This window comes from Tupaia chinensis, unplaced genomic scaffold (assembly GCF_000334495.1).
Source record: "Tupaia chinensis unplaced genomic scaffold, TupChi_1.0 Scaffold000117_2, whole genome shotgun sequence".
NCBI classification, from domain to species: Eukaryota; Metazoa; Chordata; class Mammalia; order Scandentia; family Tupaiidae; genus Tupaia; species Tupaia belangeri.
The window spans coordinates 3,834,297-3,861,820 of record NW_006159583.1 but is presented as its reverse complement, the minus strand read 5'-3'; the positions used below and the strand labels follow the sequence as shown (position 1 = coordinate 3,861,820).

Genomic DNA, 27,524 nt, shown 5'->3' with positions numbered 1-27,524 from the left:
TTTAATGTAAATTACATTAACATAAGTAAATTACTAGCCTTTTGGACTCTTAGTCATCTAATTAAACCTTTACATTATAAAAGTTATAATTTGAAACTTAAATTTGATTTGTTATAAGTGAATTTGAAAGAGTAGTCTGTGTCTTGATCATTTTAATTATGTTGACTTGACCCTTGGGACATGAACAAAAGTAGTCTTTATGAAAAATTTTACTTTTTTATTGATAATCTCTAACTGATGAAAAAACTTTTAAGCATAAGGTAATTGTTCTGTGAATAGCTAGTAAGAGGAAGATGTGGTTCTTTTGGCTTTAGTGTGTATTTGCATTCCAGCGAGTGAAGAAATAACCTGTACTATGTTCTCAGATTTGTCACTGTTGACTTTCATTACCTTGGGCAGTAAAGTCACATCTGTATTGACTTGAAGAACCTTAGAGTTCTTCAGATCTCTTTTCTGTATCTTCATAACATACCTTTTTACATACAACATTTAAGTAAGCACAAAAAGAATGAAATCATCCTGTTGGTTTACAATGTTTTCTAAATTTTAACCCTGAAAATTTTAAAGCCGTGTAACATGAATGTATAAAGACACTGCAAGATGAGGTAACTGCCAAGGCCTCGAATTCCTGCACTGATGGCTTCTAACACTCAGCATGGAGGAGTCCCAGGGACCACATGGGCCCTGTCTTATGCCACAAGGGCAGGTGCTTTATAAAGCAAGTGACATCAAATAACTTGCATTCCATTGTTCAAAGATATGGGACTGTTATATTGAAAAATGATTCGGTTGAAGATTATTAAAAATAACAAAAGTTGTGTCCAACAAGGTATCCTTTAACTGTTCCATTATTGTCAGAATCACTTTTATAATTACGTTTAGCAGTCACCTCGGGGAGTGACTACTTATATCTGAAACAGGAGAGCCTAGCATTTCAGAAAGTCTCTATTCCATTTTGCCTAGTTAACATATCTCATTAGTTTTTGAAGAAAAATATGTCTTGCCTTAAAATTCCAAAGAAAATCCTGCTAATCTTTAGCAAATGACTGGAATGGGAATGCTGACTTTTCTGCTGCTGCTTTGAGTATCTTTCAGCAGTCAGGTTTAAAAGTTAATGGTATTTGAGTTTCGTTGAGGATCTACTCGCAACCAGTTTGAAAATAATAATCAAATCAGTCAATCCCTATAATTGTCATGTGGTCAAAGTAGTCTGATTTTTCCTCTTTAAAAACGAGTTGTTTAATTCATTTTCTAGTTCACTGTATTAATACAATTCCTACTTCCGAGTAAAAGTTACTAACTACCCATTTCTTCTTTTCTCCTTTTTCTTTCTTGCGTTTGTTTTTCCTTTGACTGTAATTTCACATTCCATGGGTTTGCTCTTGAGAATAGACTGTTCCCATGTGTCCATCGTCGCCACTCACGTACTGTGCTTCATCTTTTGCCTCAAACCTATTGCCAGTCCCTGAGATAGACTTGCTTTCAGACATTTCAGAGGAAGACCCCTTTGGGGAGGCTGACCAGATTACACTAGACAGCTTAGAGCTCCTTTCCACAGCTGAAACCTCAGAGCAGGGGGACCCTGAAGTCACCACTCTGGATTCTGCCTCGGATCCTGCTGTAGCCCCTGCTCAGCCTGACGGTCCTCTTATCTGTGAGAGGACTCCTAAAGCAGCTGACTATGATTCCGAGTGCAGCCACTTCTCCTTCAGTTTCTATAAATGTTTTCCCTCTGGCTTCCCCTCTCTTCTGGATGAGGATGGCTATCTTGCTTTCCCCAGCCTCCCCAAAGTCTGGGTCTCCTTCCTGCCCCCTGATGTTCAGCACTATGTCCCTATCACCTCACCTTCATTCATTCCTTCCCTTATCCTCATTTTCGGGCTGCTTCTCTCTGCTTCTCAGTCAGTTCCTTTTTCTCTGACCTTTTCCCTTCCTCTGGCTCTCTGCCTCTGCTATCTGGAGGCTAAAGCCACCACTTTTCATGTTTCTTATGACTGTGACTGCAATGACAAAACCGAGGAAGAGGAATCAGTTGCTGGCACTCCTACATAAGTTTGAGTATGTGGAGCCAACAAAACTGTACTTCATCCGACACCCCGTAATGTAGAGTGTAAACGTGTGCACACATTTCACCACTGATTACTTCAAAATAGTATTGTCAGCGTATTTTCCCACACACACATAGTGCATGAGAAATAAGTGTAAACATTCCTCCTCCGTTGATATCCATTGACCAGGTCCACACATTCTAAGTTGAGGATAAAGTTAAAGGATTATTTTATAAATATCTCAATTATACTAGATTTCTTACAGAGAGTAGGGGAAGAGAGGAATCCGTATTGCCCTTACTGATCTGCACTGGGCCTCTCCATTTGGCAGACAAATGTTAACGCTGTTCCTTTAGGGTGGAAACTTTTTGTTTTAGTATAGCACTTAGGACGCCGTGGACATTCCTAACTGCTGTGTGCCGGTAGAACTCCTTAGTATCTTATTTCTCTTGTTAGAAATAAAAGCTTGTTCTTGCATTTTGGAGGCTATATCTATAACCTTTCCTCTTTATGATTGTACCTCTGAGAAGCTCCTTGTCTACTGTTACAACACACGAGACCAGATGAATTTTAGCTAGTTTTTTCCCGCAGCCCTAAATCGTGTAGTTATATAAAATAGTCATTGTCAGGTATTTTCTAAGGAAGATACTATCCTGTTATCTTCAACAAATGGGTGTGATAAATAAGACATAGGTTTTTGAAAATGTAGACATAAAACACTAAGGTTGAAGCTCTTAGTGTTCTTTTATTTGAAATTAGGTGTCTGGTTGGAAGATTTTTTTTTTTTTTTCTCTTATGTAAGATGATGTTATTTTTAACTACCTCTGCCCAATGAAGTCAGTGTTAACATGTGCAGTATATTTTTGAATATTTTGCTGAATATGATTGCTAAATGTGATCTGGTGATTCAGTGTCTCATATCCTATGAATACTATCAATACATAAAGTTAATCACAAAGTTAAGGACAAACCTAAAGAAAAATGGGAGGATATTGCAATGAGTGTGAATTGTGGGAAAAACCACAGTTTGTCAGATTTACCTGAAGAGCACCAATGATCAACATTTTAGAAATTGTTAGCTAAGGAATTGGAAAGTGATTCTTTACAGATTAATGAATAGCTATGTCTCATTTTCCCCTTCTGATAAAAAGACTCTTGAGATCCCTTCTTACTCTCAAGAATGCTGTAAAAGGTTAAAAATAAAAATTAAGCATTTTGTATTCTCAGATTTGACACTACCCCAATAAAGAAAGAATATATGATATGAACTAACATGTCAAGATTAAACTATTTTCCTTTGATATCCAAATCACTATTTTTTTTTTCCTCGCCATTCTTTTCCTGGAGTCTGAATGCATTCAGTATCTATGTTAGTTTTAAACTTCTAAACTCATTCTTTCAAGTCTTTGTATATTGAGAAATGGACAACTATGAAAGGCTTTTTAAACAACTTTTTTGAAAGCAGAGCTGCTCTATATTCTAAAAAATATTTAAAAGTCCACCATTTTAATGTAAAAGTAGCAAAATAAGTCAACTTTGCCCCCAAGGAAAGACATCATTAAAAACCTGAATAGTAGGGTGAACGTTTGTTCTTAGCATAAAGGGTAAAGACCAATCTGACATCATCATACCTTGTCCCATCACAAATTGACTTGGACATTTCAAATTAGACTAGGTTGCCATTTTTGCACTCTCATGTATTTATTCCTGAGTTTAAAAATATTCAAAAGAAGAGTGTAATCTAGGGACTGAGAACCAGTGAAGCTTCCATTCTCCATTCCACCTTTGCAAAGGATTCTTTTCATCATTTGTACGACACTGTAGGTGAAGAAAGACCAAAGGGGCTTAATATGCTGCATCTTCTGAGGGCCAAACAATAAAGGTTGGTAATGCTTACCATTTAAGTTCAAAAACAGCTACTTTGCCTGATGGTAGAGTTTTCACCAATGCTCCCCTTCTTCCTGGCCGTTTGCTGTGTGACTTTTCAGGAGAAGATGGATGAAGAGGACACACAGTCGGAGAAGGTGGCTGGTTTCTTCCTAAAGTTAAAAATCTTGTGGCTGCTGCCTGTCATTATTATTGCTTGTTGAGAGGGAGGGATGCACTTTCAGAGTTTTGTTTGTTGTGACTTTAAATTTTTAAGATGTTTATTCCTCTGTTATTTTAATAGACTATCAAACTCTGAGTCATTGATGGTGCTTGCTGATTGACACACTTCTGTTTATTTGCCTTCCCTCCCTGTGTGTGATTTAATTTCACAGAAAAATTCCTTGAGAGTAGAAGGGGATAATATATATGTCAGACATAGCAATTTAATGTTGGAGGTTTGTATACTCTAAGAAAACAACTCTGTCCTATTGGCTGCCAGGCTGCTGTGGACGGGAGGTCACGCACAGGCTGGCTGGCAGTGTTCTTGAGGCACGTGCATGGAACGCATGGGGAAACTTCCACTCGGTGTGCATGTTCTCAGTCAACTTTGTTTTGTAAAGTGGCTTAGGTAGGAATAGATCCACGAGAAGTTCTCACAGTGACAACTGGGAAACAAAAAATTTTGTTTAGTCACATGAATAAAGTTTTAATCTGTTCATCTTGAAGTTGCTCCACGATACAAATAAACCTACTTACTCCTAATGGGCATCTTCAGAGCATGGAGTCCAAAATAACATGATCCTATCCTTAATATATATAAATTCGTCCAAGTAGATGCTTGTTGATCTGACATTAAATTATTTGACTCTTCATCTATGCCTTTTGGGGGTTGGAGGTAAGGGATTTAAAATCCATGTTAGGAATGTGGTCCACTTCAAGTATTCTGTTTGAGAGTATGCTAATTATTAGCTAATTAATGGAATCCCTTTGATTAGAAAGAAAGAACCAGCAAAAAGGGAAGAGAGAGAGCGAGAAAAAGAAAAGTCTAGCCACCTTGTTAGGAATGTAAAATAAGTTTCCTGTGTCACAGGAGAACATTTTCTTCCTCATTATAGGGGAGCACATGCCAATGTATTGAATGGAGAACTGCCTCTCAGTAATCTGACTAATCTGATTGCTTTTGGCAGCTTTGGTAACTGTTGGAAATGTGTTTTTCCTTAACTTACTAAAATGCTGTGAAGTGTAATAAATAACAGTGCTTTGAACAAATGCAAGAAATGTGCCTGATCTCAAGCCACAGTCGTGTTTCCATGCCATGCAAAGATTTTTAGATTTTCTTGAGTTTTTGCAGATGGCTATAGAAGCTCATAGCAGAGCTACTATGCTTGTGCATGAATATGGAGTATCTAATTTTATCAGATGCATGACCTGTTCCTTTGGGAGTGGGATGAAAGCTGTAATCCATAGGTGGCCCCATGATTTTTGAAATGTAAGAAGATGTTTAAAATTTACTCACAACCACTTCCTGAACATTAATTAACTTTTACATATGCTATTTATTAGAACCAGTCTTTTTTTAAAAAAAATCCCACAAATACCATTTAATAGGGTCTACTCCAGTAAAACTTGACCTGGTAGTTTTCTTGCATCCTTGTGTAAGGACCATTTGATATATGGGTGACTTGGGTCCCAGTTTTGTGCTTGACAAGTACAGTAGACCAGTATATGGTTCATTTATTTTATAGAGAGGCCAAACAGAAGCAGCCTCTAGAAGCAGTTATTTTTGTTTCTTAAGGATTTATCACAACTAGACTTTTCTGAAAAAAAAAAAAAAAAAAGTCAGCTTTAATACAGTTTAGTAGTAGCCCTGATGAGAAAGTCAAATTTATGTGAACAAAGCCATAGGCTGCATTCAAATCCAAGTATTAGAAGAGTTCTACTATTTTCATCATTAGTTCATTGGCTTCTTTCCTTCTTACCATGTGTATGATTATTTCTTTAAAATTTCTAAATAGAAACAATGAGAATTGTTTAAAATATATTCATGAAACATTACAGATGGAATTTATTTTCAAATTTTGATGAACTTGTTCAAGTTATTCATAGTTGATATACTCATTAAAGTTATTCATAGGTGATATGGCTTTTGAGACTTGGCATTTTTCTTGCTTTACTATTTTTTTTAATCGTAAGTTTGCTTTGTCTTATTTTTTGGTCTTATTTTTTATTTTTGTCCTACTGGGTTTTTTTTTTTCTTTTTTTTTCTTTTCCTTTTGGATTTTTCTCCCCGTTGTTGCGTTACACATTGCTAGGACCTGGATAAGGCCCAGGAGGAAATACTGAAACATCAGGCTAGCATTAGTGAACTCAAGCGCAATTTTATGGAATCCACACCTGAGCCGCGCCCTAATGAATGGGAAAAACGACGTATCACACCTCTGTCTCTACAGACACAAGGGGTATGTCACTGGCTGTTTGTTGGCTGTATGTCTCCAGCTGTTCAGTAAAATGCAGGTTGTTTTTCTAGCTGTTGATTCCAGAAGCTATATATTGTTCCTGTTTAATTTTTTATATAATGCTAACAGTTTTTAAATACTAAATATTTATTAACAATGTAATACTTACTGGCTTAATTCTTAGGTAAATTTCTGAGTATCACACTATGAGAGTGTTTCAAAAAGTTTGTGGAAAAATGGAATTCAAGCATGTGTTTATATTGGTCTAAAAAAAAATGAAGCCCATGCGTAGTTTTTCTGTGAAGTGTGGTTTCCATGAACTTCTTTGAAAACTCTTCATACTTTTGAAATTTTCGGTATATTTTCTCTATTTTACTCAAGTAAATTAGTAATAAAGAATTGTTATGTAGGACAACTTAGAAACTAACATATGTAGTATTTAATAAGGTTTTAAGTTGCTGAATTCTGAAATAGGGAAGTTTACATAATGATTAAGTAAAGGAATATAGATCATATTTAGAATGCTGAAAGTAATTACTGTGAGGATAATGAGTTAAATTTACCTTTGAAGATGGATGAGACTTTCAAAATCTTATGTATTATGCAAGTATTTAATATGAAAACTTCCAAGTAATGAAATGTAGAACAGTGTTTTAAAAATATTTTTCACTGTATCAGCTCTCCATATTCTGTTTATTTCTACCACTGCTAATACAAGTATTTCCTTTAGAATATATTCTCAAAATGATTCTCCACTTTTTCGCTTCTCTATCTGTTCTTCTCTGGTGCTCCCAGATTCCTTCTGTTACTGACCAAGAACTTCCACAGGCTCATTTACCCTACTTAAGGAGACAGTGAGCGTGCTCCATACTTAATCTGCAGTTTGAAAAAATCGTATGAGAAACTACTCTTCAATATCATCTTTCCTCTTTCAGTATTTAGTCTGGCTTGAATGTTGCCAGATTATAGACAGCTAATTTAAATATCCCAGTGCTGTTGTCATTCATTTTTCGGTAAAAAGCAAAGCTGTTAGTTGTGTTACATTTCTAAGTTCATAACAGCAAAAGGAAAATGTTTAAAACAAATGAGCAAAAATAATCGCTCAACTGAAAAGCAAAACTTCTGAAAAAATGGAAATTTAAAACACCATGCAGGGTCGAACCTTATGAAGTTGGATACGCCACACGTTCTTATTTTCTGATTTTCTGCAGATAATGTCAGTTTTAGCCATCTTCTCTGTAATGTTGTGTTGAAGCAGCGTCTGATAGCATGCTAAGGGTGGTCTTCCATTATGTGTTGCTTCATTTGGTTTGTTCCACTGACCCACGCGGTTGTTATACGTTTGTGTTGTTACACATGTAATTTATGTGTCTTATTTGTTGATTATGTGTGTTGTTTAAAACAATAGAGAAAAGGAGACCATCTTTTCAAGGATATTTTATCCATGAAGGAGAAGTACCTGATGGCAGCAACACGGACAGTTGAAGAGAAAGCTCAGCAGGAGGACAAGGTGTTCACCTTGCATCCTTGGATCTTCTCTTGCTTGTTCCCCCTTTCCTTTTATTTCTGCCTACAGCCATAAAATATTCCTTTTTTCTTACGTATCAACCTCGAATTTCTAAAATAATGTTTGAGCATTTAAAAGTTAAATCTCCACATACAGAAGCATAAAATCACTGGGTAAGACACACCATATCACAGGAGGACTTGACTTGCAAATTTGAAATTTGAAAGAGCAGAAATACCGACTGATTTAGGAGCTATGTGATCTCCAATTTGATGTATGTGGCTGACAGTTGGGAAACTGTAATTTAATGTAAAACTGCATTGTTTATGGAACACTTAATGCATGCTATGGTGGTATAAAAGTAACAAATTACATGTGCCTAAGGACACTCTTTACTAATCACTCAGAGAAACCTTTTGAATTTCATTGTTAAGACTAATGACACAAAAGATTTGGTGTACTGTATCAGTCATGCAGACGTCTCTCTGTGCTCCCACATATGTGAAATATCTATCCTTAAGTTAGCTTTCTGTTCCTTTTATATTCTTACTCGTTTTCTACTGATTTTGCTTAGCCAGCTGATTAGTCTCTTTTTACCTGGATCTGAAGACCCTTGCAGTCTAATAAAGCAGATACACAGCAGTCATGTTAGTAACGAAGGAATTTAGGGTCTTAAGAAGCACATATTAAAAAGATGAGATCCAATGTTGGGTTAGGAGACAGGAAAAGTTGATTTACCATTGTAGTCAAGAGGTGTCACTGAAATTGAGACTTTGATGAAGGCAAGGGAGGAGACGTGAAGATTTCCCCATGTGTAAAAAAGAGCAAATCCTGCAGCCACAAGGCAGAAACTTAGTTTAAGGAACCCAGAGACAAAATAACAAGGTCTTAATGAACAGGGGGTAGCAAAAGGAAGGAAAGATCAGACTCCATATTATGTTGGAGTTTCAAAGGCCATAATTAGCAGTTTGGAACTGTATTAGAGGATTGATTAGGAAACTGCTATGCTTAGGGACTTAAGCTCTTACATATCTGACAGAAATCTCTCTGGCACTGGATGGAGAATGGATTATAGGAGGGGCGAATGCGAAGAACAATAAGAAATAAGGAAAGCGTTCCCTTTTTACAAAGTCGATTTTGTTACTCAGTAGACAGTATTCACCAAAACACACAATAGGGCGCGAGTGGAGGCACAGTAAGTGGAAGTTCTCTTATGGTCTTTGAGCTCTAGTTGAGATTAAATATTTTCAGAACACTGCAAATGAGAAGAAAGTGAAACCAAAGGCATATTTATATACTTTAATGGCTAGCATACAATCTAAAGCCAATTAGGCTCTGTGTGTGTAGTGAGGACTTTAATATCCCCTTCTTGGAAATTATATGTATAAAAATCTGTCCTCCAGAAGCTAGCCAAATGACATCATCCGATCAAATTTAAAGTGCTATCCTTGGACGTTTGACAGAAGAAAGCTTTGGAATATCAGTGACGATGTTTAAAATAGTTGTTTTGGGGGAATCTCATGTTTTAGGAATATGCGATATGAAATACCTTGTTGGAGAAGCTATATTCAAATTATGTCACATGAAACTTAAATCTAGAAAAGCTCCCAAATGGCTTATCTGCCCTTGAAATTACTGTGTTTTTCTCTTCTTTGCAGGAAAATATATACTTATCTGACACACACAAGTTATCATAACCACAGTTCAATCATTCATTCACCCAAGAAACTTAATACACACATTGTTTAATTCCCCCCCTTCAAATTACCTACCACTAATATTAGTTGAGTTTAGTGGGATGAGTTTGACGTGAAACTTTTTTCTTTTTTTTTTTTTTTTAGAGAGACTTTTGCTATAGGGTGCATGTGCTTGCCAGAGAGACAGAGACAGAAAGTGAGAAATCACCCCCAAGGGGAATGACCATGCTGCAATTCCTTTTTCTTTATTCTCCTCTCAGTATTTTGGGCACACACGCATACCCACCCAGCATGAGTTTTAAGCTGCTGGGTCCAGGACTCAGACTGTAGTTGACCATGTGGGAGTCTGGCAACATAATGATTACACCATCTGCTGGTCCAAAAATCTTTTCAATCTTCATTGTATCTTCATTTTACCACTTATTTTTCAAAGTTTCCTGTTTATCTTTGAATTATAATCTGTATTCAGATGTAAAATACAGAATTATGCATAAGTATGTAATTGGCCCAAATTTTCTAAATTCCTTAATACGGATTTTATAGGAAGAAAATGCAGCAATAATTGCTTGTTTAAAAACCAAATATTGTACTTTCAAAATGGCTTCAGTTTGTGAACAATTTTGAGAGTAGAGCAGAAAGTTTGAAAGCAAGCAATTTAGTCTTTAATACATAAATAATTCTATTGTATGTCCTGTTCTGTACCGTGAGAATAATGACATTTTGTATAAGATGTTCTTTCATGAGTGTCAAAGAGGTTATATAGGCTGTAGTTTGAAGGTATGTTTATTGACTAATCAAATGCATAGCACTCATTCAAACTCATTGGTCACCTCTTACTGGAAAGGACCGCTCCACCTCTAGGGAAAGTATAATTTGGGACTGTAATTAAGCTGAATTAGTCCAGAGCTTTTTTCTCTTCTGAATAGCACAAGGGTTTACTCATTTCGCTCCTCTTGGCTCACTATCTAAAGGTCTCAGAAATGTCTTTTATTTATTTGTTTTTGCTTAAGGTCTCTGAATAGTGGGGCTTATTAGAAATTGTTCTCACATGTTTCTGATATGGGAGAAACTTCATGGCGACTCTTAACTATTGAAATTCCAAGTTTCTGAGGATACCTCCTGGTTTTCCTGTTTTTCCTCTCAGGCAGTTTGAAAGCATTGTTTAAGAACCAGAAATGTGGGGGCTTGATTTATCTTAATGATTTTAGGACAAATGATTTTCATGTTGCTCACAGTTTTAGCTATGAGTTTGTCTTCCTATTTTGAATTTTCTTTTCCCTTTTTCTTTCTTTTTTTTTTAAAAAAACTACTATCAGCCTAAGAAAAACCTGCAATAAAGTGTGTAAAGCAAAAGTGTATTTGGGCCAGGATTCATGGGTACACCTGGTACCACAATATCCAAATTACCCTGGCTGTGTGTACCAAGGAATAGCATATTTTAGAGATAGAACAATGAGGTGGGGAGTTTACATCATTGTTTTGGAATTAATAATGGTGAGTGGACACCACCCTTTGTTATTGGTGTCATGATTGGCGTCAGTTACCAGTTGGACAGGTGTATTCTGGGCAGATGTATTTGCAGAAGCAGGCCTTTGACAGCCTTTGTTATCAGACATACTTGTGTGAGAAATGTCCCTTCCTGGTCTTCCTTGACTCAGTGTAGTCTCGGTTTAATACAGGTTGACACAAATAACTCTATATTGATTGACAATTCTCTCCTGCCCTAGGATTATTTATTTAATCCATGGCATATTTAGCATGTCTGAGGGAATTACTGTGGGTTGGTGTCAGAATGTTTGTTGTATGGACAGTTCCAGAGATAGGGAGAAAAGAAAAAAATCACAGGAGCTGGGGTAGTTGGGGAAGGTCTGATACAAAATATGGTTGTTAAGTGAATTTCAGAGAGAGAACACGTTTGGAAAGCTCCAGAGTGCATAGGGAAAGGCATTGGAGTCCAGAAGGGTAAAATCATGCAAGATTTAACATAAGAATAAGTATAAAGGCCATTGGAGGGGCCATTCTGTATAGAAAGAGGCCCAGAGCTACCTCAAGTGGGAGGTTTTTCGTTGTTGCATTTTTGTCTTTTAAATGAGGTAGCTAAAATACACATGAGAGAAAGGAGGAAAGAGAGTGAGATAGGTAGGTATTTCAGCAGGGTCTTACTGTTGGAATCCTCTGCCCCAGCTTCCTAGTTAGCTAGGATTATAGGCTCAAATATTACTGTGCCTGGCCTGTTCGGGTTGGTCCAGGAACCAAACCCAGACTCCCATGTGGCCACAGTCTTGCACAGAAGTGCCCAGCGACTTAGGCTACTGTAGTTGGGCCTGATGTAGTGTTTGGTAGGTAGCTAGGTTGTGCTCGTTTTTGATAAAGCTTCAGCCATAGACCTAGTTTTAGCTAGTCTCTGTAGGTTACAGCTATCAAAGATACCTAAGCAAGGTGGGACAGCTGGTCTTGGGTAGACCACATATGCCTGCAGTGGAATCTTTCTGCATTCTCATCTTCCTTTAATTTTATGCTGTTCTTCCTTGTGTAACCTTCCCTTTCTCTCAGTAGGTCACTGCTGTCTGTTCTGACTTATTGTTAATTCTTTGCTCTTCCTTTTCTGACCTCTCTAGAGCCTAGAAGAGGAGATAACATCAATTTTGTTTAGTGCAAAGGGCTTTTCTGATAGCATGAAAACCACCTTCGCTTCAGCCACCACTTGGACAGCAGAGGGCACTGTTGTGAACTCTGATGCACCTTCTGAAAAGCATTCTTCCTGGCCCTTCTCACACTTGCCTGAGGTGCATTTTACTTTGTTTCCCCTGTTACTAAAAGCCACATATAAGAGTGATTTTGATTTTTTAAATATTTAGGTATCTTCCCTCCAGCGCTTTTATGGGTGATATTAACTCTTCCTGGGAAAAGTATTCAAGAGACAATTGACCAAGTTTTGAAATTAGGAAAAGATACAGATTGGATGTTTCTCCTGCCTCTTTTGGTCAAACAAAACAAAACAAAACAAACCCTGCCTAAATTCAGAGAATCATTGAAACCATTAAGGTCCAGAATCCTAGTAGAGTCATTTAGCAAGGGGAAGCCCTAAACCCTAGAGAAGCTAAATATGCTTTGTAGAGTTAAAAGGTGTCGAAACCCACATTTCAAGCATTCTCTGGTGGCTCGTTGTTTTTTAAAATCCTGTTTATATGAAAAAACTTGAAATGCCTGTCAGACTCAATGAAATGATAATTATTACTACTAATAATTATTACTAATAATGATAAATAGTAATAATTATTATTAGGTTTTAACCATAGGGTATGTGTGCTCACCAGAGGGAGACATAGAAGGAAAGTGAGAAGTCACTCCCCAGGGGATGGTTATACCACAGTCCTTTGTCTTCCATTCTCTTGGGATTTTGGGCATATACACACACACACATGTGCATGGCATCATTTTCAAGCATCTGGGTCTGGTACCAGAACCCATAGTTGTCTGTGTGGGAGTCCAGCCCCTTAACCACCACTATGTGCTAATCCCTGAGATAATTATCAAAAATAATAATTTGAGTGATGCTAAGAGATTCCTTGAACTTTGGGTAGTCTATCTGGCCATTCAAAGTTAAGAAATAATAGTTAGACTAACTAATTGACCTGCAGTAATAATGAAATGTCTGCCTAGAAATATTCTGATTACTGGATATTTGTATTTATAAAGAAGTTCACAAGTAGTTATAGTTAAATGTTACCAGTTTATCAAAACAGACTGAGGCTTTTTCAGTCTACTATCTGAAACCTTTAGATTTTTAGTAAACTTTGAAGGATGCCTTTCTTGTTTCAGTAACTCGATTTAAATGGTATTGATTTTGAGCAATGAAAACATGCCCTTACTGCTCATTTAAGAATAGTAAGACAGAGCTGGCTTCGTAAGCTAGTGATTACATGCCCAGTGACACACTGCTGGCCATATTTTGAGTCCCAGGCCCAGCAGTTTGAAAAACATTGCTAGATGTGTGTACATGCATGCTTAAAATCCTAACAGAATGGAGAACTATATAGGGAAGGAATTACAGCGTGATTACACCCCACTGGAGAAGGGGGGAGTGCTTTCTTCCTCTCCCTTTCTAGGTCTCTGGCTGGTGTATATGCCCTCTGGCAATTAAACAAATGAACAGGACAGATCAAAAGAGGTTGTGAGTATATGTTGAGAGATGCTGCAGAGAAGTGTGCCATTTTAGGGCCTTTAGTTCATGATTTTTTGCCACTGGGACAGAAGAATGTGAAATCCTGTTCTCTGTCATAGGAACCTACTCCAATCCAGTTAGTGTCTTGGCCACGCCACACTAACTCCACAACTGTTAGTGTCCAGAGGGTTCAGAGGCTCAGTAAGTGCCCCTCTCCATTCAGTGTAGAGTTGTCTTCTTAAATCAATGGACTGCTGTCTGTGGCTGAATTATTTGATCCTAGAGCACAAGTAGCAGTGCCACTTGAATGTCAAAAAGTTGCTATGCTTTAGTTGTATCAATGTAGAGTAGTTTTTATTTTAAGTGTAAGATAATGAGAAGCTTTAAGCACTCCTCTGTAAGGAACTTTTCTGCCCTAGCTAATAATGGTGTAGTAATTCATATTACTACTGTATTCAGTCAACAGGTACTTATTGAACATTTAGGTACTGTATTATTCAAGCAGAATAAATTAATTTACTCCCAACAAGTAGATGTCTGCAGGGATAGGAGTGAGCATCTCAAATAATAAACGAGTCATTTCACATTTCAAAGGATGCTGGTAGAGGAGCTAAATTTTATGAGAAAACACTTGAAGCCATTGTAGACATTGACACTTCAATGTTATTATCGCCTTTGCTCATTCGTGCTAAAAATTGGCATGTTAATAACCATGCCCAAAACACTTTCATACTCATAGTATCTGAGGTAACTATAATTTTGCCGATTAATGCCTTTTTTTTTTTTTAAGTACCAGCAAAAACTGAAGGTGCCATCTCCTTAATGCCATATTCATTTAGGAATCAGGATTGTAGGCTAGACTTGATCATTCACTTAAAACCAGAATTGGTTGTCAAATAGATTTTAAAAGTTTAGAAACGTGTCCTTTAAAATAATCAGTAAGCTTCACTATAATTCCATTTTTAAAAACGTTTTCCATTACATAGAGTTTCTTGGCCGATTATTACTATAATACAAGCTTTTTTTTCTTTCTCTTTGGGAGGATGCTGGCTCTCCTATGTTTTTTTGTTTTGTTTTGTTTTTGTAAGTTTTTTGGCATTTGTCTTGATTGTCCTTTATGTGATCCTGAGCAAAGGCTTTTGTAGATGTTGATTCTTGCCGTTCTGTCTCTGTGGTGTCAGATGTGTGTATCAGTGGTTGTTGAGGTAAAACTTTATTGATTTTGTGTCCTTGGTTGCTTTTTGTTTCGCAGACACGTGCTCCTGAGTCAGAAGGGCCTTGCACTGGAGCCAGGGATGCTGTTAAGGTTCTTCCTTTTATCCATGTTAACACCATTGCCTGATGTTTTTCATCTGCCTCACGTTTTCCCCGCTTCCCTTTCAGTCAGCCATCATAATCATCTTTGTTTTCCTCCATGACATGAATCTGCCATCAGCTAATTTGTGTTCCCGTTGTTTTTATTTATTCATGTATTTTTGTTTTTCCTCATCCATTTTTTTTTGTGCAGAGTTCACATGAGACTCTGAATGTAGTGGAGGAGAAGAAGCGGGCAGAGGTTGGGAAAGACGAAAGAGTAATCGCGGAAGAAATGAATGGTAAAGAGCTATCACCTGGGAGTGGTCCTGGGGAGATGCGTAAGGTGGAGCCTGTGACACAAAAAGACTCCACCTCCCTGTCTTCTGAGAGCAGCAGCAGCAGCGAAAGTGAGGAGGAAGATGTGGGGGAGTACCGGCCCCACCACCGTGTGACCCCGGGCACCATAAGGGAAGAGCAGGAGGAGGATGGAGAAGAAATGGAGCAAGAGCTTGGCCGAGCCACCAAGGTAGTAGAGAGGGAGGCCGCAGAGCCAGAAGCCAGCCCAGGCAAACAAGCAGGTGCCAGTGTAATCCCAGTAGAAACACAGATCCAGGAACACATAGTTGTCCAAAAGATAACTGGAGAGAAGAGTGTAAACGAAGGCATTGTTAAGCAAGACATGGGAGAAGAAGCCGAGGAGGAGCAACATAAAGTTAACGGAGAGGTGTCTCATGTTGACATTGATGTTTTGCCACAAATTATTTGTTGTTCCGAGGTAAATGGAAGTCCCAAGTGGGAGCTAAACTGTTGAGCTTTTTCTCAGGTGCAGAGCACCTGCCTTTCTTCTCCTGTCCTCCCAATTCTCCTTCAGCTTTTGCAACAAGAACTTGATTTTTCTCTCTCATGGGACGAAGGGGAAAAGCACTGCTTTATAGATTTTCTGCCAGCTCAGATCTAGCTTCTTTACTGCAACTGGATCAGCTATAGGACAAATTTTCCTATGACCACATCATTTTTTTCCTTTCCATTCCACATTGAAATTTTTCTTTGCATGTTTGGGATGGTTTCCAACTATTTTGTCTTTAGTTGCACTGCTTTCTCATATTAAATGCCGTTTATTTTGTTGATTTAATTAGAAGAATGTATATGTGATGTTGAAAAAAAATGGTCCACGTGTGTGTGTGTGTGTGTTTCCGTTGTCATGACTGAGTTGGACTTCTTGGCTCATCCTCTGTCTCGTTAATGTATTTTTAGAAACAGCAGTAGGCCCTGATCACCACGGTGCTCTGAATGCAGCATCTTTGATCGCTACTGAAAGTTCTGTTTTTAGAGTCCAGCGATTGCATGGTTTCTTTCTTTCTTTTTTTTTTTTTTTAAATTATTTACACTCCTTCACTATACATCATTACAATATACAAAATGAGCTCTCCCATTCAGGATACACTGTATATTGGCTCAATCAAACACATCAACATACGTGTTATCGTCAACAAATAATTTTGCATTTCTTGTTTCCTGTGTATTTTGCTTTTTTTTTTTTCCATCCTTGATTCCGTATCTCTCACCCTCTGCTGTGTCCCATCCTCCTCCCACACTGTCTCTGATATCCATGGCTGCTTTCTATGCCTTTCCCCCCCATTTTATTGTTTGCTAATGAACTTAATTAATCTAAATATTTCCCAAAGCAAGCACAGCTGATATATATATATATATACATACATACATACACACACACATATATATATGTCTGTTGGCATAAACCTCAGTGCGTAGAATGAACACACTATAAAGAAGCACCTAGCTGGGCTTTCCCTCTAGGGAACCAGAGGCTAGACTGGCTAGGATCTCCTCATTCTGTCCTCACTTCAATTGTAGACCATAATTGCAAGTTGCTTATATATCTTGTGGATTATCTATGTTGGATACAAGGCTTCCTTTTTCTTTAAAAGAGGTTTTCTGACTTCTTTTAGGTTCAGTCTTGGTCATTAGGAGCAGAAACTCTGGCTTGCAAGTTAGGATGAGGGAGGATTTACTTCCATGGGAGTGCTTTTTCTGATTTTAAAATGAACTGCCCACAGTGTAGGGATTTATCCATATTTGCTCTTTTTAATGAGTTGGAAAACCTCGAAGTAACTTCGTCTTGAAATAATTAAGTGGATCTTTACTTTGTTAGTTTTAAACTTCCCGTTTGGCTTCAGAGAAGGTATTTCAAGAGTCTTTGAACGCTTTGAATTTTTTTTCCCTGCATTTAATATATGCTTGTTTCTTGTTAAGTAATTATGCCCATTGGGAATTTTCTCTTAAAGGAGGTACTGTAGTATTTTGGTACTAATTTAGTCTGGTGTCGTATTAAACATACGCTCTGAAGACTACAATGTTAACAAGCCGTCGAAACTCTCTTTTAATGTTTGAAATTGTTCAAAGCATTAATACAATATTGATGGAGTAATTTTGGCTATAACACTTTATCTTATGTTAATACAGAAAAACACTGAAAGTTTTAGACAAGTGTAATTGAAAATGATCATACTTGAAGTTCTTTCTGTAAATGGTATGCCCATTGTCAGTAAGGCAAAAAGGCACTTTTGGGAGAAGAATTGCCAGTTAAAGGCAGTGAGCCTTCATGCAAGCCATGTGGTTCTTTAAACTGCAATAAAAGCAGATATAGGCCATTTCACAGAGCTCATTCTGTTTTCTGTTTTATTATTACTTGCCCAAAGCTAAAGCATATATATATATGTATATATATGTGTGTGTGTGTGTACATATATACATATATATGTGTGTGTATATATATATATGATTGGACACTAGGCTTGACATTTAAGTAGATCAAGACTATCATAATTTGAAGAATGACATAATTTAGGGAGCCATTATTTTCACTTATTTTTCATAAATATATGCACATATATGCATACATGTAGACAAACATATGCATTTATATGTGTGTATGTGTATATGTATGTGTGTATCTAATGTATTTAAAGGACAGTTTTCTTTTATCTTTTGTTTTAAATTATTCGCTTTTACTGTTTTCTTTTGTGTATGAGTGTGTGATTGGACATGTTTAGTAAAATTATCCTTGAAGGTTCCACTTAACTCTTTTATTTGATTACCTCTAGAATTTATTTTTTCCCTTCCTTTTCCACCTCAGCCACCAGTTGTAAAAACAGAGATGGTAACAATTTCTGATGCCTCACAAAGGACAGAAATCTCCACCAAGGAAGTCCCCATTGTCCAAACTGAGACCAAAACCATCACATATGAGTCTCCACAGGTACAGAAGCTCTAGACTTGGACTGTTTGCATTCTCTCTTCGCTTAGTATGTTTTTGTGTCTATTCTGTCTTCTAGTTCATGTATTTAATTTCGAAATATCTTTTTATATCTCCATTTTTTAGCCTTATGGCAACACCATTAACTTGCTATTGCTCCCTTAGATGTAGACAGAAAGCTGTAATCAGATTAGTGACCTAGTCATTTCAGGCAGATTATACATATGATTATTTAGGGCGGAGAGTACCGATCTTGTTCACATTATGGTGAGCCATTCCTGGCTGGATGTATCCGAGGATGTTTATGCTTGGGAAACAGATTGCTTGCAGAATTTATGGAATCTGATGTAATTTGTGGATTAATAGGACTTAAGTTTCTTCCCCTTGCCCCAACTCCATGGAAACAGATGCAATCAACTTGTGATTGCATGGCAGGTAACACACAGTGCATACACATGTCTTATTTTTGAAAGTACATGTAGTCTTGTTATATAGACTGTAATACTGTGTATATAATGATCAGATTCTTGTGTTTGACTTTAGATCTTCAAATATTGGTTCTGTAAAGACCTGAAATAAACAGTAAGATGTCTAACTTTTTTAAAAAAAGGAGAAAAAGTACTTGTCATTTCAAAATGTAACTGTGCCAGCAGGTGTCATAGTGGTTAAGGCACTGGACTTCCACTTAACCAACTGTAGTTTGAATCCTGGACTTGGAAGCTTGAAACTCACACTGGGCATGTGTGTGTGCATGCCCAAAAGTCCCAGGAGGGGAATGGAGAGGGATTGTGGCATGACCATCTTCTCTGGGGGCGATTTCTCACTTTCCCTCTCACTGTCTCTCTCTGTCTCTTACCAGCAAGTGCACACACCCTGGGACAAAACTTGGAGAAAGGAAAAGAAAACTGTTTAAAATGTGTCACTGGGGGGGAACCAGCAGTTAGCGTAATGGCTATGTCGCTGGACTCCCACGTAGTCGACCGCGGTTCGCGTCTCGGACCCGGTGGCTTAAATCTCACGCTGGGTGCGTGTGCGTGCGTGCCCAAGATCCCGAGAGGAGAATGGAGGAGAAGGGATTGCGGCGTGACCATCCCCCCTGGGGGGTGATTTCTCGCTTTCTGTCTCTATGTCTCTGTCTGTCTGGCGAGCACACGCGCCCTATAGCAAAAACCTCTCCTCCCCCCCAAAAAAAAGTGTCACTGGGGCAGTGGCTCTCTATTTGGGAGGTAGACTGAGGGAAGATTGACTTCCGTAAATCCTTTTTCTGCATTAAGCCATTGAACCTTATATGGTACAATAGTGGCAGTATAAAGAATTTCCAATTATTGCCCTCTCAAAATATTTTTATAAGGTTTAATGTGTGCAGCATTTCTTGGATTACTTCAGATGTTATTCATATGTGTGCATAGATCCCACACAAGCACAAACAGGTCTCTTAGGAATGGGTGTGATGGGGTGTTTTGTTTTGTTTTTTTATATCTTCTAGTCAGAAGAAGGTAAAATAAACCTTTTCTTTTGTTAGTGTCAGAAAGCAGAAGGGATATATGTTTAGTGAGCTTAACAAACAGGCTGCTAACTTGCTTCATTCTTTCTGGCAAGTTCTAGAACCTTCCACATCTTTCTGTATCAAAGCAAAAACATTAAAACTTATTTTAATATACTCATGTGCAGGCAGGCCAGTAGGGCCAGTAGGTGGTTAAAGCTCTGATTTCCCACATGGCCAACTGAAATTCCTGTCCCGAACCTGACAGCTTGAAACTCATAATGATTGGGAAGAACATTGAAAAGATATTGAATGATGAAGTGGGGAGATTAATGTCTCTGTATTGACTGACATGCATGGCATTCCCTTTTGAAAAAGCAATGTAATACACTGTAAAGTTATATGCAATTCAATGTAATATAAACAAGATTATGATGATAATAAAAAAATAATTAAAAAAAAACAATAAAAACTCATGTTAGGTGCATGTATGTATATACCCAAAATCTCAGAAAGAGTATGCATTGTGGCATGGACATCCCCCCCCCTGGGGGGGGAGGTGATTTCTTACTTTCCCTCTGTCTATCTCTGTATCTCTCTTGAGCGATTATGTCCTATGGCAAAAAAACTAAAAACAAATACACACACTCATGTGCATGGGATTTATATATGACATATATAGGGAGAGCATATGCATGTATACAATACTGAAATGCATGTATCTACATATATGCTGACAACTGAACGATTATGGGAACGATGTACTTTTTAAAAATGTACTACAGATAATCGGATTATTCAGGCTCAGCCTATCCTAGTCAGGTTTCGTTGTTTAATAATCTGAGAAAATGAGTATTTTTACCCACCTGTGCTTAGAAAACAGCAACTAACTCTGTATTTCTGGTCACTATGCAGACTTTTCAGGTTGGCTCTCTAGTGCCTCTTTCTAGCTTCCGTAAATGTTGCTCTGACAAATTCTGTCATGGTCCCTTTGTAGCTTTCAGTCCATCGTCTTCCATTCTTCTTTCCTCTCTCCCCACAGGGTTTGCTTCTCTGTGTACGTTTAGCCTTTTGCTTCTACTCTGTTTTTAGTGCCGGTCACTCTCTTGGACAGTGGATTATCTCTACAGATAATGTGGAGGCAGACACATCTTCTGCCAACCGCATAGATTTTCAAAGATGGATATTCAGTGGGGCGGGGTCTTCTCTGACAACATAATGGAAGTTAAGCATTACTTTGTATTTTTCCCCCAACTGTCCAAAGATTGATGGCGGGGCTGGTGGTGATTCGGGCACGTTACTGACTGCACAAACCATCACATCCGAGTCCGTGTCAACAACGACAACCACACACATCACCAAGGTAAAGCAATCCAGGGGAATTCTAGAAAGCAGATGGTACATTGCAAACAGGATCTTTTCTGATTGTTTCTTTATTCCTATAAACACTTCCAAGTGATGTACAAACAGTGCCAGAGGGATAAAAATGTCTCGATTTAAAGTATCCAAGAAATTAGGCTCCATTGACAAATGTATTTAAGCCTAATTGCAATTTTGTAAAATACAAGGGAGTAAAAATATGCTATAAATAACTGAAGACAGATGCCAGAGCAAAGATAATTTTATAAAATTTTTACATGTGTAATTTATAAAAATAAAGTATATAAAAACAATAAAATTATTAAAACAAAACTGTGCTTCTACTTTTTTTAAACCAGCTATCCTGACTGAAGCAAGCGAGTGAAGACTACTCAAAATTTGAAGCAAATTGTTCAAATAATGTAAAATATTACTTAAGTTTATTTAAGATTCTATTATTTTGTTTTGGGACATTTTCCCAGGTCATTCTCTACCCGTTTAGCATCAGATACCCAAGGTGGCCCCTGGGTGGCAGCATCAGCCTCACCTGAGTACTTAGTGAAACTGTAAAGATCATGGCCCTACCCTAGACCTACTGGGAGGGTTATAAGAACGCTTGGTGACTGTGATGCATGCTAAACTCATCAGATTCTTAACTCCAGCCTTAGTTTACAGTGTTCTTTTTGCTTCTACTTTTCACATGTTCTTAAACGTCTCAAAGATATCCTATGAGCCCTTCCCACTCCATGTTTCAATAGCAAGGAAGGAAAATAAAAACAAAACTCTTTGCGAGTTAAAAAAGGCCACATACATGCAGGATGTTATTATTGGTGCTTGTTTTAAAACATGCAGTTATTAAAACTAATGATAAGCCTTGTTTCTTGCAAAATGCCATGACTTGTGATATAGTATGTAAATTTCCCAGAGTTGTGAAGGTTGGATATGTGCTTTCTCAGGACTGGCTGATATTTGCTCATTGTCTGTTTAGAAGGTCACAGCCTGATTTCCTCAGCCTTCTTCAGCGTGCCTTAGGTGCTTGGAGCTTTCACTGTGCCAGGAACTTGGTTAGGCTTTTCCCCAGGAACTCCTTCCCCCTGAGGCTCCATGTTCAGCCATGCTCCGTGTCCACGTGCACAACTACATTTGGAAGCTGTAATTAATTCAGATATTTAACAAAAATCTCATCCATCTTCTGTATCCTAAACCAAATTCAAATCCTTTTTTGTTATTGTAATAAACCAAATGAACAAGATCACCAAATGCATGCGTATGACCAGAATTGAGCAGTCTTGCTTATAACATCAATTTCTTAAACCTAATGCAAACTGAATTGTTAGAATTCCTTGTAATGCTACAGATACTGAGTGATTTCTTCTTTCTGCTCTTTTGAATACTTTAACGCTAGAATTCTCTGTTGAGCTTAAAAATGAGGCACAAAATGTTTCTAGAACATCTGTCTTCTGCCACGTGATATGCATGGCCTTATGATCAGAAGGTCCAGGTGGACTCCGTTCTCTTTTCTCTGACTGTAAGCTGCTCTAGTGATGCTGTTTTCTCTTCTCTCCTTTGACCTTTAGACTGTAAAAGGCGGAATCTCTGAAACAAGAATTGAGAAGCGCATTGTAATCACAGGAGATGCAGATATTGATCATGATCAGGTAAAGACCTAGTTCTGAAAGGGGCCATTTGTTTTCTGAGTTTTGCCATCTGTCATCATGTCACATCCTTATGTCAACCCCTTTTCCCGGGACCGCGTCATCGAAGCCTTACCTCCTAATCCTAGCATAAAGATACTCCATAACTGGGATACAGCTTGTCCTTTCAGCTTTTCCTAACTCTGAGTTAACATTAAAAAAAATAAATAAGTAGACTACTATTTATTTCCCACTGGCTTTGAATGCATTTTTGGGGGTCAGAATAATTTGGAGAATTTCTGGGAGCTCTTAGGTATTCACCTTTAAAAACCCAGTTTAAAGGCAAGTCATCAAATATTTTAAAATGAATGGCAGTTTAATGACACTGACTTTCAAAAGGTGAAAATAAAATATGATATAAGCTTGACTTATGCTTGCTTTTTGGAATTTTTTAAAGTATTTTTTATAGCATTAGGAGAGTTGGACTACTTACGACCAGGTACTTTTGTACTTTTCTCTAATTGTTATTACTATTTGTGTGTTTGTAGGGGGTATAATCTAAGATCTCTCACAAAGTGAAAATTTGCACTGATCCTTTAAAGAATCGTGCTTTCATGCTAATGTTAGGTTTGCTAAAAGTCATGGCATTAGCAGATGGTGAATGGAACTGCTGGCTACTTTGAGAGTGGCTGTCATTTTCTGCAGTCCCAAGTGATGTTGAGAATTTTTTCTTTCATTTATTTTCCTGAGTGATTTTTAACTCTGCTTTAAAAGTGATCAAGCTGTTTTCCTTTTACAGCAACTTGAAGAAGGGGAGAGAAATGTTCAGTTGGCCATCTCAGTTGGGGAGTTGGAGCGAATGATAGTTTTGGACATAATATGCAGCTCAGAGAAGAGAGTCTTAGAGAACACAATTTCTCATTCTAGAAAGGCTCCCTGTACGTGACCAGGGAGAAATGGATTTTCTTCCTGGCTAAAAATATTACTCCTTTTTTTATTAAAAAAAAACACCTTTTTAAGTCTGATGTTGCATACACTTTATTTCATTGTATGTATATTGCATACACATATGTAATTCCTTGAAAGCTATTAGAGGTTAAAAGGTGGCCCTGATTCCAGATTTTGACTTAGAAGTGAGAATTCTTAGTTGGTGACCGATACACTTGCCTGTTCACGACAGAAAATGAATTCATGAAACCTCTAGTTTCCCACAGAGAGGACTTACTCTGCCACTGTCCACTGGAATAGTCTTGACTTCTGCTGACCTGAAGTTGGAGTAAACCTGGTTCTAAATTCTTTTAGCTGTGCCTTATTTGCCCAAGAAGCATGGATTGAACTCCTACAGTGTGTGCTGGGCAGGAGCCCACAGTCTTTGGCATGGTGGAAAGGGCAATTTTGGGTCTTTTCCCTGCCACTGTTTTCCCTGCTTTCTCTCCTAACTAGATTGAGGCCCTTTCAAGATGCCACTTTTCCAGCACCATCACCCTCGGGGTTTTCTTTTGCCTTTAGGTCTGTTTTTTGCCAAATCTTAAATCCAGATAGTCTCTTTTCAGAATGGCACATATTAAAAACATATTCTGAAATGTAAGTATCAAAATAACACATGTCCCAAACTCTTTTTAAAAAATGAAAATGATGTGCTTTTTTAACTGTTGCTTAAAGGACACACATCTCTCTTGCATGTTGTCTAACATCAGCTGTTTTTAAACCCAATAAATATCCAAATCCTGTAAAGAGAGATTTAACCTTTTCATATTTAATTGTATGATTGCATACACTTTTATTTATTTTTTTATTTATTAAATAAGAGAGTACAGGATTAAGAGGAAGAGAGAAGACGTGGCTGTATTTTGCCCAGAATCTCTGTTGAGCCTGAAACCTAACCTGGGCTTCTTATGCAGCCTCAACCACTGCAGAGCTCCACCCTCCCATGACTGGGCTGCCATAAACTTTTTCACATAAATTTCACTGTAGCTCCCAGTATTCTTGTCACTAGAAGCTCTCGATGGATTCCCTTTCTTCATAAAGCCTGTAATGAGATGACAGCACTGTTTAAAGTTAAATGAGAAAGATCACTTCCCATCAAAAACTGATGTTGATCAAGTAGTGACCTTAATGTCATTGACATCGGTTTCTGTTCCTTGCCTACATAAAAAGGAATCTTAATAATGGAAGGAAACCTTCATCTGGGCAAGATGGAATAAAAGAAACGTCTTTTCTGTTGGCACATCAAAGAGGCATGCATCTATAAAACTTGGTTTGCAGATTGTCTGCCCTGTGCTTGGGCATGACACACTCAGCTCTGTCCTGGGGCACAGAAAAGGGCTGGGGGCAGGGGGTGAAGCCACACTGCAGCTGCTCCTCAGAGTGGATTTCTCTCTAGTAGAGTGATTTCTCAATTTGGCAGAATGATGTGGTAGTTTTCTCACAATCTTTATTGATGCCATAGTAAATGAACATTTTACAATACTTAATTTCATGTGATATTAAGCCATGCAAGGAATTAGGACAAACTGACCTAAAATGTGTTTGAAGATGATTATAGCAGTTTTCGTTTTTCTCTGCTTTTCTGCCAATTACAATGTGTTTTACGTGTGTTACCTTCCCGTGGGCGTCATGTATATTTCCTCTCTAACAATCGCCTGCGTTTACTGTAGGCAGATCTTGGTAATGAACATGAACTGTAGTATCTCATCATTTGTCTGTAGCTGCATTAGGCTCCTGTAGGAGCTTGTCTTTGACATTTACCAGTTTGAATTGCCCCCATCTCCTTCCTCTGAATGCATGGAAGAAGAAGAAAATGTGGAACTGCATTCCTTTGTTTCCTCTCCCTTTCCCATCCCCATCGGCACCCCCAGTGAATACACTGGAAAACTTTCCTGTCCTCTCTTATATTGGTTGCTGCTCAAATTTGGGCTGATTTCTCTCTTTTAGAAACACGGACAGCTCACCAGTATTGGTTATCTAGTAGAAATTTAAGCACCCCTAAGTGTCCTCCAAGCTTCAGCAAAAACTTTTGGTGTAAAAACAATGTCTTTTTTTGTATGAGGTTTTGGCTTAGTTAACCTTACAGCTGACAGAAACTATAATGCAAACAACAAATGCACTTGTCCCCTGGGGCAGATGACAGAGCAGAAAGATAAATAAATGTGCTGCCTTTTTTAAATGCATAGTTTACTTCCAAGACACAGTGTCGTGTGTCTTGGTACAATTTCTTTCTTAGTTTAGGATCTCTTTAGTCTTTGAAAGTGTTCTATGTTTTGTTTTACTTTCCCCCGAGGTTTCTTTATAACAAAATGAGCAACAGTGTAAAAAAGGCACCTTTACCCTCTGAAAAATTAGGGTCCTTCCCTTTGCCACAACACATTTACACAGTTGACTTTCTGATAAGACAGATAGAAACTTTTTTTCTCACTGTCTAGGCCAGGGAAGAGACCATGAACCACTAGAGTCAGCACCCGGGGTCCTGCCCTGTCTCTCAGAGGCTGGATGGCTTTGAGAAAGACCCATTAACCTTTGTGCCTTCCATTTTTTCAACTGTAAAATTGGGACCTCTGTACTTTAAAGATTAGTCTCTCTCTTTTCTTTAACTTCACTAATTATGTGTTGCTGTTACTGTTCTTTTAGTTCTGCACCTAGAGGTTTATATTTTTTTCAGAATCATCTTAGTTCAGCAAATGTTTAGATCAATTCTGATTGCCTAAGAGGGCAAAGATAAACAAGGCCTATTCCTATACCTTGGAGTTCCGGGTGGTTGGGTGAAGTGGGTATCAGTTGAGTGTATAGATCAGGTACTATGTTGGCTGCTTTATGCCATCACTTCAGCTCATACAGCAAACCTTAAAATAATCTTTACAGCCTAAGTCTTAGTTTTGGATTAGAGGTGAGAATACGAATGCTCAGGGGAAGAGCTGTTCTCTCCAGTTTCCACAGTGAAGGCAAGCCTGGGGTTCAACGCCAACATGTTTCTTCTGTATGTCTACGTTTGTCCTGATTTGAAGGTGGACTGGAGAAAGGGGAAGTTTGGGAAAATGAGAAGTACTGCCTAAACTGAAGATTGAGCCCGTTTCAGATATTTCCTGAAATAAACAAATCTGGCCGTTTTGGCTGGAGCCAAGTCCCAGCTGATCACCATGCGTGTGTTTTGCCATCCTGAGTGGAGCCTGTTCCTCAGCTCACAGCTGCTCTGTCTTGACCCTGGCAGGCACTGGCGCAGGCCATCAGGGAAGCCAGGGAGCAGCATCCTGACATGTCGGTCACAAGAGTGGTGGTGCACAAAGAGACAGACCTGACGGAGGAAGGCGAAGAGTAAGGACGGTAAGAGTTACAGCCTGTGTCATCACTGGCCTTTCTAACGACTGTTCTATGTCCCTAAAACTGTGGAGAGATGTGAAATGTGCTTTTTACACCAGTGTCTGTTATCTACAGTATGTCTGGTTTTTCAGATTGTTATCCCCAGCTCCATCTGCTCAGGTGTGTATAATTATAAACCCTGTGGATTGTTGGGCATGTGTCAATATTGAAGGTTTCAGTCGCTGATTTATTGATGGGCATGGGGGGGGCAATAACTGATTTGTTGATATTGATAGATTTCTTTTTTGCTATCAAGCACATTAGTATTAGTTATGTTAATTAATGCTCACAACCTTTTGAGGAAGGTGCTATTATCCTCATTTAGATAGATTTTTATCGTAGGAGGGATAAATGGAAGGTGAATTAAATTGTTTAAACCT

General features: G+C 38.1%; 1 protein-coding gene across 19 annotated transcripts in view; it reads left to right on the top strand.

Moving 5' to 3' along the window:
• EPB41L2 (erythrocyte membrane protein band 4.1 like 2) overlaps positions 1-27,524 on the top strand; it is a 253,789-nt gene that overhangs the window by 201,798 nt on the left and 24,467 nt on the right. For 7 of the 19 annotated variants that reach the window (XM_006144276.3, XM_006144277.3, XM_006144275.3 and 4 more), the window contains exons 13-22: positions 4,310-4,372; positions 6,230-6,376; positions 7,782-7,883; positions 12,196-12,363; positions 14,995-15,048; positions 15,250-15,813; positions 18,196-18,318; positions 21,063-21,161; positions 22,735-22,815; positions 26,996-27,108. In XM_006144276.3, the coding sequence (XP_006144338.1) occupies positions 4,310-4,372; positions 6,230-6,376; positions 7,782-7,883; positions 12,196-12,363; positions 14,995-15,048; positions 15,250-15,813; positions 18,196-18,318; positions 21,063-21,161; positions 22,735-22,815; positions 26,996-27,103 (1,509 nt within the window). In that variant the 3' untranslated portion in view covers positions 27,104-27,108. The remainder of the gene's footprint in view (positions 1-4,309; positions 4,373-6,229; positions 6,377-7,781; positions 7,884-12,195; positions 12,364-14,994; positions 15,049-15,249; positions 15,814-18,195; positions 18,319-21,062; positions 21,162-22,734; positions 22,816-26,995; positions 27,109-27,524) is intronic. The other 12 variants (XM_027770229.1, XM_006144282.2, XM_006144288.3 and 9 more) reach the window with 12 other exon arrangements.